We start from the raw sequence: 18,632 nt of genomic DNA on the forward strand, positions 1-18,632 counted from the left end.
AAAAAACAATTATTTGGTATAGGGTTATAATCCGCTTTTGTGTGATTTGAACAATTGTAAAAACCAACTATTTGGCACAGGGTTATAATCTGCTTTTGTGCGACTTGAATATGGGGAAAAAGAAAGCACCCATTGTAATGAAAGATATTAGAGCAGACTTTAACACGGAAGGTTTACATAACGATTCACAGGCGGAGGTCTCTGGCCTTGGTAAAGAAATGAATGGCACCATGAAGACTTCTACAAATGATGTCTTTGAGGTAAAAGCATGTAAACGGCAGAGTAACAAATTGGCTAAACAAATTAAAAAAAAAAAATGCGGCAAGAAATAAAATGTCACAAAAATGTATGAGAAAGTTGGGCATGCAACAACCCATTTGTGATGGGGGCGCTGTGCCTTCTGAGCCCACATCAAACATAAGCCTGGGGGTGAATGGTCCAATAACGGCAGTTACAACTGGACAAATAATTGATGTGGAATGTGCTCCAAGGGGTGTTTTCACTGAAGGGGAAAACACGTTGAGTGAAGCCCTGAAAGGAAAGTCGGATGTTATGTATCAAATTTTTAAAGGTACACATTCCTTAGACTTTAGTAATGACAACTTAAATCCTAAAGTTGTCTGGGGGCAAAAACCACATGACGCCTGTAGTAATATCAGTGTCCCTAAAGTTGTACAAATGCCTCACCCTGTACCAGCAGGATGTGCAGGGGGTTTTTGGGAAACAACTAATGAAATGCCCAAGGGGTCTACTCGGGTGAAACAATCTGAAGTAACAGTGAATACTGGTTTGGGTAATGCGGAGTGGAGAAGTAACAATGATGTTCGGAAGACTGATGAACATTCTGTTAATAATGAAGTGAATGGGGCGTGTGAGCCTTTTCTTTCCAACTCTGATTGTGAGATAATTGTTGGTACCCAGGGCACTGACGAAGAGGCAAAAGAGAATGACTTAAGGCGTGTTATTTTGAAGGTGCTTGGGGAGAATCAAGCCTCTACAAACAATTTTACTTTGGGAACAGCTCATCCTAGATTGTTACAAGAAAATGTCCCCGATTTATCACTGGGGAATGTATCTAGAGGGTTGGGAAGAGTTGACCAGGATGTAAAACTTAATGAGTTGGAATCTGATAACATGGGGCAATTCTCCGGTAGTCAGGATACTGATCTAAGACAACCAGTTCTTTCAGAAATCCCAGCCTTAATTTTGAAAGTACTATTTAATGATAGAGGTCATATCTCACTAAATAGTCCATATATCCTATCATTACTGGCTACTATACCTGAGCTCAGCTTGATTACCTCTGCGGATATCACTTTGGTTGATTTTATTCACAGATTCAGATATGACTATGTAAGACTTGTCATTCCCTCTCCTTTGGTAAGGTCTTTGTTATTAAGGGAGGCTGAACTACTTCAAAAACGAGTTTTTGATATTTTTGAATATACATTTCCTGTGTCAGCACAACAGAAGCCTAGGCTGTATGAAGCATCACAACAGAAGCCTAGGCTGTATGAAGCAGAGCAACAAGAATCCAGTCAAGTTAATGTCTCCCAAGGTTGAATCGGATCTGAATAAACAGGAATGGAGGTGGTTGGCCCTGACTCTGAGGGAATCTATCGATTCACTCAGAAAACTGGGCAAACCCCTCTAGCTCCTGTCCTAATCTCAAACTGGTGAGCTGGAACTCACTAGGGTTCTTGAATCTTCTAAATGAAACTTATGAGCTACTTATCCCAATTTGATCTTGTTCTTTTACAGGAGACCTGGCCAAGGGAGCAGTTGTGTTGGGAAGGGTTTACGGTGGCTACTGTTTGTGCACATGGTTCCAACAAGGGTCGCCTGAAGGGTGGTTTACTTATAGCTGCCAAACAAGCAAATCGTTTCTCTAAAACAGGGGAATGGTGCTTGGAACACCATTTTCTTGCGGCTGCGTTCAAATCGGTAGTGAACAAGGATTGCTTTTCTGTCCTTATTATTAATATCTATTGGAACCCTAGTGAACTGACCAGCAACTTGGGAAGGAACAGATCAAACTGGGAATAATAATTGAATCCTAGTTGGAGACAAATGTGGGAGGTCATATTATAATGGCAGGAGATATGAATGCTAATTGTCTCTGATCAACTATTGGGCGATGATATGTTGGCAAATGCTGACTTGCACTCACGGGTGGGAGGAAATAGCATTTTACGTGGAAGGCTGTGGATGCACTTTGCTGAATCCTTGGGGTTAGAACTTCTAAGAAGTGATCATTATACTTGGAAAGCCAGAGGTTTTGAATCAATTATAGATTATATTTTCGTTTCATCTGGCATCTCTAGGATCCTGTGTAACTTCGAAGTTTTGGACTCTAGCACTAGTGATCATTGTTTTCTCACTGTCAAAATGGCAGTTGGCCATCAAAACCCCGATACTGAGAAATATACTCATGGGGTGAGGTTTAATCAGCAAGGGAACAGAATCAAGTGGTGTCATAAAAAGAATGTTAAATTCACTTCTACAATGATCAAAGACTATCTGTCTATGTCGGCGTTCCACTGTGAGGAATGCTACTCAACCTTAAATTTCTCTGACTATATTAAACACACCATTGACAATTTGGATCCATTCCCTGACACGAAAAAACTAATGTCCATTATAGGCATCATACTGATTCAGTGGTTCATGCACGTAAGATTCTATATAGAAGGGAACTCAGACCGCTAAAGAAAGTAGGATTGTTGCCACTAGAATATATGTTGACAAAAAATAAAAATCAAACAATCCTATAAAAATTGGCAAATTCATTATAGAGTTGCTCGTATGCAGCAGGATGGCGAACTGATGCTGAAAGCCCTGCGTGGCCATGGCTGCACGAATTTCTGGTATTTAATAAATGACATTGAAAAACCTCAACAGGATACGGCTATGAATGTTGTACATGTGGACATATGGTTGGGCCACTTTTCCAAACTATATACTGCCAACAATTTACTGTGCAACTTGAAAATTGCTGAAAGTCAGCACTGGTCTTTGAAGGCTACAGTGGGAGTCATAATAGCCCTCATCAAGAAATCTAAAAACTCGGGTGCCACTGGACCAAACAATCTGTCTAATAAATTGTTGAAATTGGACCCGGTAATATGGGCAAAAATGTTGTCAACACTATATGCAAACATCCTAGAGAATAAGACTATTCCACAATCGTGGAAAGTCTCTATTGTCATACCAGTTTTCAAGAAGGGTTCCCACATGTGTCCAACCAGCTATAAGCCTATAGCAATTGTTGATCCAGAGTCAAAAATATTCTGCTCCTTGGTTCTACTTGAACTTCAAGAATGGATCAAAGCTAAGTCCATTCTTGATCCGAAACAAATAGGTTTTAAAAAAAATATTGGAACCGACTGTGCGGGCCTTGTATTAAAAACTCTAATAGCTAAATCTATGAAGCGGGGGGAGAGACCCCTTTTTGTGGCATCGAAGGATCTAAGCTCGGCCTTTGATCTTGTTGATAGGCAACTTTTTAAGTTAAAAGACCTTGGAATTCCAGCTCACTTACTTCAAATTATTATTGCCTTGTATACAGACACTAGGTTGAAGGTATGCCTAACGACAGAAGGCTTACTCTCTAATGAAATCATTATTCCAAATGGATTACGTCAAGGGTGCATGTTGGTCCCTACGGTTTTCAATCTTTATGTATGTGGTGCTCATAATGCCTTTGGTAATAAAGGTATGGTTTGTCCAAAATTAAACAACGTGTGTATAGCCTGGATGGCATATGCCGATGATTTTCTTCTCATGGATAAAATCAAAATTGGACTCCAAAGGCTACTCGGAGCATTTGAAATACTCATAAATAAGCTTAAACTTAAAATTAATCCATCTAAAAAGGTTATTGTCCGCTTTGGTAACTACAACAAAAGAATATGCTTTCTCTTGGGTTTGTGAAGGAAGGATGATTAAAGCACAACCTTCATTTAAGTACATGGGTTTTTATTTTTCTGGGCTGGAGTCTACTAATCTAAGTCAGCTGAATTTGAAATCAGAAATAGCTATTAGACAATAGAGGGCCATTGATAATAAATTTGGAAAATTCTCTATGGTCCCGCTGAGGGAATTTGACAATAAAATAAATTATACCACATCTAATTTATGGGATGGAATTATTCCCAATTGGATTACACACACATTTGACCTGTATTGAAGGAAAAATTTGGAGGGCTGTGTTATGGTTTCTGCCCAAATGTATACCATTAGATGTAATAAAATACGAACTGGGTTTGCAATCGCTTTCTACCTATGCTACTTGGAAGAGACTATGCTTATGGAAAAAAGTGTAAAACATCTTTGGATGAAACTTTGTATGCTTGTGCTTATCAAGAATCATCAAACCCCTTCATGTATGCGTTAAATGTTGATACTATGAATTGCCTGAAGGAGTTAGGTTTTTCTATGGTTTCTTTATGCAATAAGCCTGAAAAAGTGAAAACCAGCCTTATGGGCTTTGATTGGCAAAGAACTAAAAGGTACAATTCTGGAATCAAAACTTTATAAATGTGCCTGTTCCACTTGGAAATGGCTGCCTGTCACAGAAGGTTATTTGATCCGATATCCGTGTAAGCGCCTGCGTAATGATTTCATGCGCTTTCGCTTTAATGTTACATCTACAAATCAAATAAAATGCATAAGAAATCACTCCTGTGAAGGAGGCCCTTGGTGCAGATTCTGAAATACCGCTGGTGTAGTGGAAACCTTGCAACATATCTTATTGGTATGCCCTCAATTGAAGGCACAAAGGATAGAGTATTTTGCTAAATCTTTAGTTTCAACCGATTAAGTGAATAGAGACTTTATAGGGTACAGAATGCTACATAACTGTACAAGTTTAAAAATGTGTGCAACAACCTTTAAGAAACGTTTGTGATTTCAGTTAAAGAAGGTAAAGATTTTAGAATTACGAAATGGACACTGATCTTAAAGTTTATTGAATGTGAACTAGGAATATGTTTAAAACCTAAAATGAAATTCTTAATTGTGAGTCTGTTGAATTCTGATTGTGATGTTGAAATCTTCTTAATAATATGAATATGTTGTTTTTTATATCTTTTCTTTCTTCCAAGTTATTGTAATGGCCTCAGAAATATATATATATATATATATTAGTTCGCTAAGGGTAAACATTTTTCCTCAACGTAAGGGGCCAAAATCCATATGATGGGAATTTGATCATTGAAATCAATAAAAACGCATCCTGCCTATACCAATCACAATACCACCAAGTTTTCCTTCGACTGAACTTCACAAGTGTAATGCAGATCGAGGAAGGTAAACGGACACCCTTTAAAAACAAAAATGCAGGAAAGGACTACAAAAGAACAGGTATGTGGTCACCTTTGTGGAGAGCCAAAGATGTGAGCAAAGCCAGAATGCTGTGCACTCATGTCAGTGGCCTGGCAGATAGCACAGAAGAAGTCAACCTAGAACCCCATCGTGGCCACTGTAACGTGCTTAAACAGAAACTGATCCAAGAATGTGTGCACTCAAACCACTTGACAACGTAACAGATTGCGTATCCCAGAATGCTCTGCAGACTACCCAACTGGTGAGCGAGACAAATAAAAATAAAAAAGTGACAGCAAACGTACTGAATAAAATGTGTTCAATTAAATGGTCTCAGATTTCAATGCATAGTGGCGTCTCTCTATCGTGTCAGATGCAAAAGTGTCAACGTTTTATACAAAGCTGAGACCACTCACCTGCCTTTAGGCTTCTCCTTTTGTGTCTGTTTTCTCTGTGACTCAGATGGACGTTTTTTTACTGGTTTCCTTACCTTCAACAGAAAAGCAAAGCACATGAGGAGAGATGAGGAGAATAGAACACAATTATACACCATGTGCTTGTAATCAGACATCCAAGTCATCCATTCAGCGCTTGATAGACTGGCAAAAACATGCCAGTGGGGGGAGTTGCGGGCGGGTGGGGGCCAGTTGTGGGCAGTGGGGGCCAGTTGCGGGCAGGCGGGTGGTCCAGTTGCCATCGTTCCTTCTGCACTGCCCCAAATAGCCTACATGGAAAGGGGCAAGGTGTTCCGTACGGAGCCCCGCATTACCATTCCATGGGACCCATCTTTGAAGAGTCTTTAAACAGTCTTTTCTTTCCGAGAAAAGGACACCGATATACTTTTAATGAGCCCCCATCCCAGCCCATGGGATGGGTGCTAATGGCATGAACCACCTTTAACTCGGGCCACTGGGCCATTAAGCACCTGTGCCAAGGGCTGGAATGGGTGGTAACGCCATAGTATTGTAGTTCTCCTCTTGTTTTTGTCTATGAAAAGTGTTTAGAGTGCCTTTTAGTATGGTCAACTGAGGAAATAACCCATTTTTTAAAACATTTATTGTGCCTTTAGTTATTAAACCAACCGTAAGCACATTTAAATGGAGATTAGAAAGCAAGTCATTCACATATAAACAAGATTAAATTGTGTTATTTCATTTAAACGAAAAAGAAAAAAGCTAAAAAGAAACTGATCAGATTCAAAGCAATGAGGATGTGCAACAAATTTCCCATATCCTTTCAGATAACCAGACATGAGCACCTTGCAGAGTAGTCGAGTCGTCTCAATTTCCAGTCTACACCATTGACAAAGCTTAAATCATGGGGAATATTCTTCCATGCTCCTACATACTCCAGTGTAGGCAGCAGGTTAAGACAGATACAGGATACATCTTTTTAAAGCCAGGCAACTTGGCTTTGTCAAATAAGTACAGGGTCCATTTAATCAACACCTCTGAGCAGAAGGCTTTGTATCTCTTACCAGTTAATATTTCCAAATAGCTTATTCTGTCCAAAGTCTCGACTTCTACTTCAATTTGTATTCAATGTTAGGTAGTTAAGAGTTGGCCGATATTTCCAGGTCCAAAATAAATGAATGTACTCTTGGGTTAAGCACTTTTACCCGATAATCTGAGGAGCTCATTCAAAGTGCAATGAGGCAACATCAGTTTGAAATAGAGGATGGTTGAGGGACCAACCAAGTATTTATGAGGGAGTAGGAACAAGTTACTTACCTGTAACTGTTGTTCTCCAGCATGGGTCTGGAACGATCAGTGACAGAAGAAAATCAGTTTGTCTAGTTACTGAACTGTCTTTCTCCTAACAACCAATCACTGAGATCTGGGTCATACTGCCACCAGCCAATGACTGCCCTCTACCCAAGCCCCTCCTCTGGCAGCCAACTTCAGATTTGGTAGCACGTAAAGTGGCATTAGGACCAAGAGAAGAGCCGCAGAGGGGCAGGCAGGAGGGTTTGCATGTGAATCCATGCCAGATCCATGCTGGAGAACAACCGTTACAGGTAAGTAACTTGTTCCTTCACCAGCAAGGGGGTCTAGCATGGATTCACGTGCTCATGAATAAATAATACATAGCAGTACATACATGCACAACTACGGGAGGTGGCAAGGCATCTCTTACCTCCTCACCAGGCTAACATTTAAGCAAACAGGTTGCACAGCACTGCTTGGCCGACTCTTGACTCCTCCCTGGAATTCCTGTCGACGCAGTAGAATCTCATGAAGGTGTGCGTCGACTTCCACATAGCAGCCCTGCAGATGTCAAGCAGGGTCACACCAGACAGGAACGCCATAGTAGAAGCGATCGCTCTGGTCGAATGGGCTCTCGGACGGCCAGGCAATGCTTGGTTTGCCAACCAGGGTCAATGAGTGATGCAGCCGGAGAGCCACCTGGAAATTGAAATCTTGGACAGGGCCTTCCCATGGTTCACAGGGCCAAAGTTCACAAAAAGTTGCAACATCTTCCCGGAAACTCTTTGTGCGGTCCACATAGAACTTCAGCTCTCTAGCCACATCCAGCGAGTGCAAAGTCATTTCAGCCGGCGGCAAAGGTGTTGGAAAAAACAGAGGCAACACTAAGGGCTCTATTAGATGAAAGCCCAACGGCACCTTGGGTATGAAGGAGGGGTGTGTCCGCAGCACCACCCTCCTGTCGTGAAAAATCAAGTAAGGTGGCTTACAGGACAGGGCCTGAATCTCACCCACCCGTCGTGTAGAGGTTATGGGCACGAGGAACGTGGTCTTCCATGAAAAATAAACCATCAGTGGAACGGTCTGCATAGGTTCGAATGGAGTGCACATTAGCCTAGTCAGTACCTCATTGAGTTCCCACGCCGGGTCTGGAGCCTTCACCGGCGGACAAGAACAGAACAGTCCTTTGACAAACTCCTTAACCAGACGGTGGGACCATAACAACGACCATCCTGGAGATCTGCTGTATCGGGAGATAGCTGCCAGATGAACGATGGAGGAATGGGCCAGTACTGCCTTGGCCAACAACAGCAAATATGGTACCACCTGCAGAGCCGTCGCTCGTACAGGGTAGATCTACTGTGCACTGCACAAAACGGTGAACCTTTCCATTTATGTCCGTAGCATTTTAGTGTAGACTATGCCCTAGCCTTGGCAAGCACCTCCTTGCAGTCCGCTGGGAGATTCTACCCTCCAAACTCTAACGCTGCAGGAGCCAGGCCTTCAGGTTCAGCGATCCTAGCTCATGGTGCAGAATTGTGCCTCCTTCCCTGGCGAGAAGATCTGTAACCACTAAGTTTGACTGGAGGGGATGCTGCCATGCTGAGAAGGTCCGGGTACCAGATCTGCCTCGGCCACGCTGGTGCGACGAGGATCATCCTGCACCGGGCCTGTGTGAGTTGATTGATGAGTCAAAGAAACAACGGCAACAGAGGGAACACATACAGCAACAGGCTGTCCCAGGGGAATGAGAATGCGTCCCTCATGCACCCCGGCTGGGGAAACCTGCTGGCCAACCTTGGGCACTTGCCATTCGTCACAGTCGCAAACAGATCTATTTGGGTGTTGCCCCATCTGTGGAACAGGTGGTTCACTTGGTCCTTCCGAAGCTCCCACTCGTGGCAGGTGCGTAGCTCCCTGCTGAGAGAGTCCGACAGTGTTCTTTACACCTGCCAGATGAAACGGAATGAGAAACATTCCCAGGGCAACAGCCCAGTGCCATAGGTCCTGCGCCTCTTTGTAGAGCACTGGGGATCTGGTGCCCCCGTTTCCTGATGTAAAACATTGTGGTGGTATTGTCTGTGAAGAGCCGCACCACCTTGCCCTTGAGGGCCCAAAACACAGCCCAAAGCCCCAGCACGTTGATGTGCAACGTTTTTATCCTCCGGCAGCCGCAGGCCTCTGGTGTGAACACTTCTGGTGTGAGCTCCCCATCCTTCCAGGGAGGCGTCCGTCGTGACAGTCTCCTGGTGGGGTGGGGTCTGGAAATCCGCATCTCCGAACACATGAGTACACTCCCTACCACCTTATCGTCCGACAGAAGCTCTTGTCGAGCGTGATCTTTTCCTGGAAACTTCCTAACACTTGTATCCAATGGTCCTCTAGGAACTCCTGTAATGGATGCATCCATAGTAATTCACCTTCCTGGTTCAGGCATAAAGCAATAGTTGCATGCGTATATAAAGATTTAACAACGTTTAACAAATGTGACTCAACCCACCCCCCCCCCAAACCCAGTTTAATCCACAGGAGCGTGCGAGATACTAAATTGAAAGCCTTATTGTAATAGGACAGCAGTAAAGATTAGTACCAGAACCTCGCCCAGAGTACTGTATTGTACAAGGCTTGTTTAAAGTGCAATGTGCTTTCCTGAAGCCAGTCTATAAACATTTTAACAGATCTCTTTCCTGTGCCCATTTATTCAATTGCCCAGCAATATAGTTGAAAATATTTTTGGGCTGGTGTCGGGCATAGCCAATAATCTGTATTTGTGTGTCACTTCTGTGCCCTTTTTATGTACCGGAATAATTGACTGTCGTGAACCATCAGGTACATTCCCACTTTTCTCCATTGGTCTATATAGCTCTATTAATATTTATGCCCAGAATTCTGGGTTTGCTTTCATGACCACATTGGCTGTACCATCTTGGACAGGCGCGTGAGAAGGTTTCAGCTATTTTATGTTTAATTGATTTATACCGTGCACAGCTACCACCCTGGGGCCTTCGCCAGGCGTTCACGTGGCTCTGCAAGATGGAGTTTAGTTGGGATAGGGTGAGGGGATAGGTTGAGAACCAAAAAGAACTGGCAAGAGTGTTGTTTTGCATGTGGGAGTTTGTGCGAGAGGCCTTGTGCATTGTAACCGTATGGGTAAGATTCACTGCCTTGGGTGTGTGGTAGTATTTAGTGTTGGTTTTAATGTGTTGTGTGGGGTTGTGGAGTGTTTGCTAGTGTGCACTGGTTAGATAGTGTCCATAAGGGATCCAGTCTCACAGGTAGCTGTAAGATAATCCAGTACCGTGGCGTATAGTTGCGGTGATGGTTTTATGGACTATGTAGGTGGTGCACTCTAGGTGTGCTTCCGCATCTAGAGATGCTGGGTGTGAACATAGTATTGATTATGTGCAGTGTGGCTAGTTCGAGGTCTGGTGTAGTGGCGTCATTTATGTTGGAGGAGCAGGAAGGGGATAAGGGGTTAGTAAGGCGGTCTGTTTGTCGCAGCCTCTGGCGCGGCGCTTTGGTTGTGGCTTGGAGTCTAGCCAGGTTATTGGTTCTATGGCCAATTTTATCTCCTCTATAGTTGTTTGTCCGAGATGTTGTTGGTGTCCCTTCTAGATTGTCATTGTCTGCTGAAATGCCAGGGTTTGAGCAGTTCCTCGACGGAGATGCAGTCTTCTGTAGTTCTAACTTCTTTGGCCATGGTGTTCCAGATGTTCACAATTGGACGCGAGAATGCTGTTCTGCCGCATTTCCTTTTTCCGTAGTGTTTTGACTCTATTTGTAGATCATTGCTGGATCTTACTTCACTTCCTGGGCGATACCGACTAATATGGTCTTGGAGGATGTTGGGCAAGATTGTGTGCAGTACCCTTTGGGTGCAGTACAACAACCCTGACCACCTGGCAATAGAAACCCAACATTTGGTATAAGTCTGCACTACACAGGTTGGTAGCCTGTGTAGCAGGCAGGCTCATCACTAGAGTGGTCAATGTGAGCTGTGGGAGGAGGGGGAGGGGGGGGGGGGTTAGGTTTACACAGATTCACAATGACAAGTATTCAAATAAACTCTTACACACAAGGTTTTTGATTAAACAATCAATCAGTTGCAAAAAGCCTTCAGAAGGAGCAACATAAAATACCACACACATGTACTTCAAAACTACACACTCTTAATTATCTAAATCAGCAAACACCCATTTGGGATGACACATGCAATACCTACACCCTCAGGTGACTTTAATGCCAACAGCACCCTAGCTATTGATGTATCACTGTTGCATTTAGAATATTCTTAGGAGTAGTGTCAAAGAAGCGAGTTCAGAATAAAATCAGTATTCATACAGTTATTAAGTAGGTAAGTACTTTAAATACAACTCCCCAATGCAAAGTCAGTTAACCCTTTCCTGGAAGGAAGGCAAAACACAAGCAGTAGAGAAGAGTCATTCAGGGTGCCTAGGCCAGCCAATTTTAAGTTAGCAAGAGTCAAGGTGAACTGAAGCACTTCTTGCAGGTAAGTAGAAAAGTATTTTCCAATGTTTGAAAAGTCTTGGTAGAACAGAAGAAAATCAAATTAGGGCCCAAGCTGATTAGGCTTGTGAAGTAAATAAGCTGGCAGCAACTCTACACATGCAAACAAGCAAGTCTCCAACGAGGACAAGTGGCTACACAACAAGAGCTAAATTCTCTTAGACTTTACAGTACCTTTAGGTTGAAGAAATAGTGCATCAGAGGACTTCTGTTGCGGTGCAGCTCAGCAGATCTCGCTGTTCCTCGGCCTCAGTTGTGGCAACAAGAGGGAAGACTTCTGGGGACTCCTGCATTGCAATGGGACGGTCACGGCTAGCAACTGGCAAACTTCAAACAAGTGGCTGGTCGGTGTTTCAGCTCCTTGCGTCTAACGCAAATCGCAACACCGCGGTTCCTGGCTGTCGAGATGGGCTTTCCTGGTGTCTGGGGTCCCCCACTCTGTTGAGGGGGCTCAGGCTCGGTTAGTCCTGCTTCCTGGGAGTCCGGAGGATCTTCCTGGAGCTCTTGGCCACCTCAAAACCAATGCACACGAACTCCTTGGCTATCCGGTTCCAGCAGCGACTGCAGTGGATACTCTACCAGCTTCGAGAGGATGCCCAGGTGGCTTACTTTGGAGTTGATTGGTCCCACCAACTCAAAGGGAGAAGTCATCCTTGTAGGGGCTTCTGTCGATACGAATTTGGAGTTTCAGCACAGCAGCAGGGCTTCACCAGGCAAACCAATGGTCCAGGAGTTGCAGCAGGCGTGCACTTAAAGTTCTTCTTCAGATTCCTTCGTCCAGTGGTCGACTTCTTCGAAGCCAAAAAGCGGCAGTTTTCAACCATTTATTCCAGCCTAGCTGTCAGTCACCCAGCAGGGTGGCTGTCCTTGTCGGACCGCCACCAGCCAATCACTTAAGGGTGCATTCCTGTCTCCTAGGAGAATAAGCACAGGGAGTTTCAGGCACCTCCCTCGCTTCCTGCCCCCGCCAGACATCCTGGAGCCAGAGGCGGGCTTCACTCGTGAATCCCACCAAAGGCAAAACGAACCTTGTTTGGCGCACAGAGTAAATCTCAAGGACCTTTCCACAAAGAAATGGTGAGAAAGATACCTGGCCCAAAAATGGCACCCATGGGTGCTTTACCGTGGCTGTCAAGGCAGCCTGCAGCCCGCGGTAAAATCCCATAATGGTAGTAAAAGGTAAACCACTGCCAACAGCCATTCAGTGAGGAAAGGGTAACAAAAATGTTACATCAGAAACTAGACAAAGGGGATACTAAGTAACCCCTCCAGCACCCTATTGTAAGATAGTGTGTGCAGGGTCTAGAAAGTTACAAATTTAACTAAAGTCAATTTCACTTTACTGCTCTGGGAAACAGTAGTTTATCCCAGAGAAGGTATTTAAACTTTTTTCGGAAATCTGAAAGGCTTCCCTTTGTCACTGCACTGAAGGTGCTGTGTGACACAATGTAAAAGATGATGCCTATGGAGTTTGACTCCACAACCAAAAAGAAACAGTGTACAAAATCACATTTAAATACGAGAGTGGGAAAAAGGGCCTCACTCTCACCAGGTTAAAAATATCAAGTCCTCAAAAATCCCCAACAGAGGAATTGCGCTCCATGTCTGTGCAATGCTTTGTTGGCGATGCAGAGTCCTTAGAACATGAAGTCCAACTAAGGGCTTAGTAAAACCATTCAACAGAGATAGTACAAGACTCCACTCTTAATATAAGGCTGTACCACCTGAGTTCATGGTAGCGTAGGCAGAGCAGCCAGAGTTATCCTAGGAGGGAGAGAGGGCTGTAGAATCAGTAGAATGAAATAGTACAAATTGTCTAAAACGATGAAACTATGTATTGTAAAAATATAAATACAAGACAGATAAATCTTGGAAGAAATAAGTACCATCACAGATCATATAAACACATTATGGAAAAACACTATGGTTGAAGGTCCACAGAGCAAAGCATATACCCCTATTTCGAACACCTTACATGAGTTCTAGGGAAGTCAAAACCAATAGTTACTTTTAGATTACTTTCAGTAATATCAGTGTAGTAGGCCCCATCAGTTGTACTGTAACACTCAGCAAGAAATCACATAGTAATATCAACCAGACAATACACTTATCTGATCTAGTGAAACACAGATTCTAGGAACAGTATGAACCTATAACTGATTCAGGATAACAGTTACTGTAGGGGAGATGTACCTTGGGGTGTAATATTCAATGACAGTTGCTTTTCAGTTAACAGACTAAGGGAAGCAATAACTTACTTATTTTAGGATAACAATTATACTCAAGGTAGGTAAAACCTATACACTTTTTACAGGATCTATAAGCAACTCAAAGGCAGGTATAAACCTAAGACTGTTTTTGTAACCCCCAGTTATGATGAAAACTCAGTGTTACACTTCATGAATGACTCAGGTTTTACCTACATAGAATGACTAAGACAGACTTATTCTGGACAGGTTAACAGCATGTCAGGGGAAGCAAAACACAGTTGGGGGACACTCATACATTTATCCAAACAGGAATAGTGAAGTCAAACCAACAGCATTACTTTTAGGAAGAGGCACAACCAAATCACAAGTGAGTAGAATAAGTTACTTACTAACTGGTAACGTTCTTTCGATTGGATGTTCCTCCAACGTATTCCTCATCTTAGATGTATTCCATCCAGCTTTAGCTGCTTCGGAAAATTTCTCGGCAGAGGGCGCCGTGCGTCGATGTCGTCAAGGGTCCCTCGAAGGCCTCCGTCGAGGGTGACGTCATCGGGTGTATAAGAAGCACGCGCGGCGCCCGCTGGCCCCAGTTCTGTTTTTCCCACCTTCTTTATGGATTTCTCATTGTGTCGACTGTGCCGGCAGACAGATATTTGCCTTGCGAGAGTTAGCGTGGCGATAACCCGGAAAAATCTACAGAGGGGTAGGTTGGGAGGGCGATGAGGAATACGTTGGAGGAACATCCAATCAAAAGAACGTTACCAGTTGGTAAGTAACTTCAAGTGGATTGTGTCCTCCAACGTATTCCTCATCTTAGATGGACTCCCAAAGCAGTATGGACAATTTCTCTGGAGGAGGGGTTAGATTTTTGATACCCCTAGATGGCCGAATATAGTACTGCTCTTCCAAAATTCAGCTCCTTAGACTGGGAAGCATCAAGGCTATAGAATTTTGAAAAGTATGCAGAGGACCAAGGTGCTGCTTCACAAATGGACCTTTTAGGAACACCTCTTTGTAGGGCCGTCGAAGAGGTGATGCCTCTGGTGGAATGAGCCCTTAAACCTTCTGGTGGGTCTTTTTGTGCTAATCTGTAGCATTCTGAAATACAAAGCATATTCCAGCATGATATTGTTTGATTTGTCACTGACTGACCCAATCCTTTACCTATGTAGCCAATAAACAGTTGATTGTCCACTCTAAGCTTAGAAAGCCTAGAAATGTAAAAGCTTAAAGCTCTTTTCGGATCCAACCTGTGTAACCTTTCCCCCTTACTAGGATGAGGTGGAGGATAGAACGCGGGTAAAACAATTCTCTGAAAATCAGATACCACTTTTGGCAAAAATTAGGGTTTAGCCTTCAACACAACTCTGTCCTTATGCAACACAGTATAGGGTGGCCCAGAAGATGGTGCCTGCAATTCACTAACTCTTCTTGCAGATGTTAAAGCAACTAGGAAAGCAGTTTTCCATGTCAGTAATCTTAATGGACAAGTGTGCAAAGGCTCAAAAGGAGCACACATTAAGAATTTGAGTAGCAGATTGAGATCCCAAATTGGCACTTGAAATGGATAAGGAGGAAACACATTAGTCGGTCCTTTTAAGAATTGCACTATGAGAGGAATTTTGAAATAGGAGCATTCTTCCGACGAGCGCTTGAAGATGGACAGCGCCGCAAAATAACCTTTAATGGTTCCAACATTTAGACCTCTATATGCTAGGATCAGGAGGAAGGACAGCACTTCCGGAATAGAACATAGAAAAGGATTGACATTCTTTTCTCTGCACCAGTTGCAAAACATTTTCAAACGGCAACGGTATAGAGACTTTGTTGCTGGCCTTCTTGCCGAAAGCAACACCTCCATGACGTCATCTGGAAGGTTGCAATCCTTGTACCTCAGCCTTTCAGATACCAAGCCTGAAGGTTGAGCGTTTTGACCTCTGGTTGGATAACCCGACCCTCCATTTGAGAGAGAAGGTTCTCTCTCTGAGGAAGACGTACGACAGATGGACATGTCTAGAAGGTCCGGGTACCTCGTTCTCCTGGCCCAATCCAGGGCAATTAGGATCATGTGGTTTCTGAAGCATCTCAGTCTCCTGAGGAATGACGGGAATCGGAGCAAACACGTATAATAGTGGGAAATTCCACTCCACCACAAACGTGTCCCCCATGGCTCCTCTCTGGGGAAATTCCCTTGAGCAATACCTTTCACACTTCCGGTTGATTCCAGTCGAAAATAGGTCCACTTGAGGGGTTCCCCAAATGGCAAAGATCTCTTGAATGACTTCCTGAGCCAGTTCCCATTTCGTGGGACACTGTGCTCTGCCTGCTCAGAGCATCTGCCGTCATTCTCTTCCACGGCTAGGTGAACTGCTGTTAAAGAGATTCCTTCTTGGATTGCCCAATACCAGAGCTGCATTGCCTCTCTATACAGAGGTAGTGACCCCACACCTCCTCTTGTTTAGATAATGCATGGTCACTGTGTAGTCCGTCATTATCAGGACATTTTTTCCCCTGACAGATGGCAGGAAAGTTTTCAGCGCTAGTCCGATTGCTCTCAGCTCCAGAAGGTTGATGGGTAGTTTGGACTCCGATGGAGACCAACGACCGCTGATTGTCAGATCGTTGGCATGAGCTTCCCACCGCTTGAGTGAGGCGTCCGTCACTACTGTGATCTCCGGCCATGGTTGCCAAAACAAAATTCTCCCTTCAGGATATTCTCTGAACAAGTCCATCATAGATCTTGACAAACCTTGTTCGGAATTTGGAAAAGATCTGTCATTCGACCTGATAACTGGGACCACCGAGTCTTTAGAGCCCATTGAAGGGATCTCATTCTCAGACATGCCTCTGGCACCAGAAAGATAGATTCAGGATGTCATGAGGCCGAGTAACCTTAAGAAGTCGTAGACCTGAAGATTTTGGGCATTTTGGAATTTGGAAACCATCTGAAGAATGTCTTCAGCCCTCGACCTGGGAGGCGAGCTCTTTCCCAGGGATGTGTCTAATACAGCTCCTATATATTGGAGCCGTTGAGAAGGTGTCATTTATGACTTCTTGAAATTGAGGGAGAAGCCCAGTCTGTGGAGGAAGTGGCAGGTGATCTAGTGCCTGTTCGGCAGAACGTGCTCTGATCAGCCAATCGTCCAGGTAGGGGTAGACGTGAATCCCCCCCCCTCTCCTGAGGTGCGCTGCCACCACTACCATCAGTTTGGTGAAGACCCTCGGGCGGAGGTCAATCCGAATGGCAGGACTCGAAACCGATAGTGTGAGTCGGCAACTACGAACCTCAGGTATTTTCTGCGCTTGAGATGAAGGGGCACATGAAAATAAGCATCCTGGAGGTCCAATGACACCAACTAATCCTGGAGTTGAAGGGCCTGAAGGATCTGAGAAACGGTAACCATCTTGAACTGTCCTTCCTGAGTAACTTGTTCAAGTTTCTTAAGTCCAGGATGGTTCTCAGTCTTCCATCCTTTTTGGGGATTAAAAAATACGGCGAGTACCATCCCTGGTTCCTCTCCGCTGCAGGTACCGGTTCTATAGCACCTTTCTCCAGCAGGGTTAAAACTTCCAGCTGTAGGAGCGGGTGTGAAAACTTCAAAGAGTGTCTCCTTGGTGGCTTGCTTTGAAGTTGCGTTAGAAAAGAAAGTCAGTAACCTTGGGCTATTATTTCTAGAGCCCAAACATCTGAAGTAATGGGTCGCCATTCTTGCAGATGCTGTGACAGCCTGCCTCCTACAGGTGTCTTGTGATGCAAGTCCTCAAAGTGGTTTTGATGCAGTTGCTGCAGCCGCTGATGGCAGAGAGGCTGGAGCTGGCTTTGCACGTTTTCCTTGTCCACCGCGAGTGGCCTTTCTCTGGCCCCTTTGACTGGACATTCCTCTCGCCTTTCCATAGGAGTAGTAACGATAGGATCGTCCCCTCCAAGATTGACCTGGTGCACGAAAATGCTGAGGTTGCCCGATGGCAGCTCCCAAAGACTTGGCAGCTGCTTTTGCGGTCTGCAACCTCTCAAGGCTCTCGTCAGCCTTGCTGCCAAAAAGGTGAGACCCCAAAGGACATTTTCAGGAGACTGTTCTGCACGTCTGGTGCGAAACCCGGCTTCCGTAACCATGCAAATCTGCACATTACCGTGCTAGTGCCCATGGACCTGCTCACAATATCTACAGTGTCCAATCCAGATTCAAGGGATTCCTGTATAGCCTCCTTTCCATCTCTATTGATGGCTAGGAATCCTTCCCTTTCGTCCCCTTCTGGTATGTGTTCCGCTGCCATCGCAATGCACTCCCACGGTGTGTACGAAAACTTTGCCAAGGCACATGTGGAGTTGGCTGATTTTAACGGCATACTCCCAGCTGAAAATACCTTCCGTGCCCAGCCATCCACATGCTCATCGTCCCTGTCCGGAAGGGTAGAAGGGTACGCCAGTTTGTTAGAAGCTGTGGCTGCCTGTATGACCAAACTCTCGGGAGTGGGATGTTTAGACAGATAGCCAGGGTCGCTACTGGCAGGGCGGTATTTTGAAGTAAGGGATTTATTTACTGACTGAATAGAATCCGGAGTCTCCCAATTTTTGGCAACCCTATTTTGCAAGGCTACGTGAAAAGTTAGTATCGGGTCTTCAGTAGGACCATGATCCAATATGTCCGTTAGATCATCTTGGATGAATTGGGCTGGGGGTCTGGCCCATCCTAAATAATCTATTACCTTTGTCATTAGCTGACGGTATGACGGACAGGCATGTTCTCCTGGTTCCGGTCTACCAAAGTTATCTTCAGGAGATGTATCAATACCACTCGCATTGTGCAATGATTCAACCAAATCCCTCATCCTACTTTCTTCTGAAATCAGGCATTCTGGGACA

The 18,632-nt window shown here is 44.4% G+C and overlaps 1 protein-coding gene across 3 annotated transcripts in view; it reads right to left on the reverse strand.

The window, feature by feature from the left end:
- The window catches only part of HDGFL2 (HDGF like 2), a 945,069-nt gene that overhangs the window by 468,621 nt on the left and 457,816 nt on the right, over nucleotides 1-18,632 (reverse strand). For all 3 annotated transcript variants that reach the window (XM_069649364.1, XM_069649365.1, XM_069649366.1), the window contains exon 10: nucleotides 5,742-5,815. In XM_069649364.1, the coding sequence (XP_069505465.1) occupies nucleotides 5,742-5,815 (74 nt within the window). The remainder of the gene's footprint in view (nucleotides 1-5,741; nucleotides 5,816-18,632) is intronic.

Source organism: Ambystoma mexicanum, chromosome 1p (genome assembly GCF_040938575.1).
Source record: "Ambystoma mexicanum isolate Mex_15411 chromosome 1p, UKY_AmexF1_1, whole genome shotgun sequence".
Taxonomy (NCBI): Eukaryota; Metazoa; Chordata; class Amphibia; order Caudata; family Ambystomatidae; genus Ambystoma; species Ambystoma mexicanum.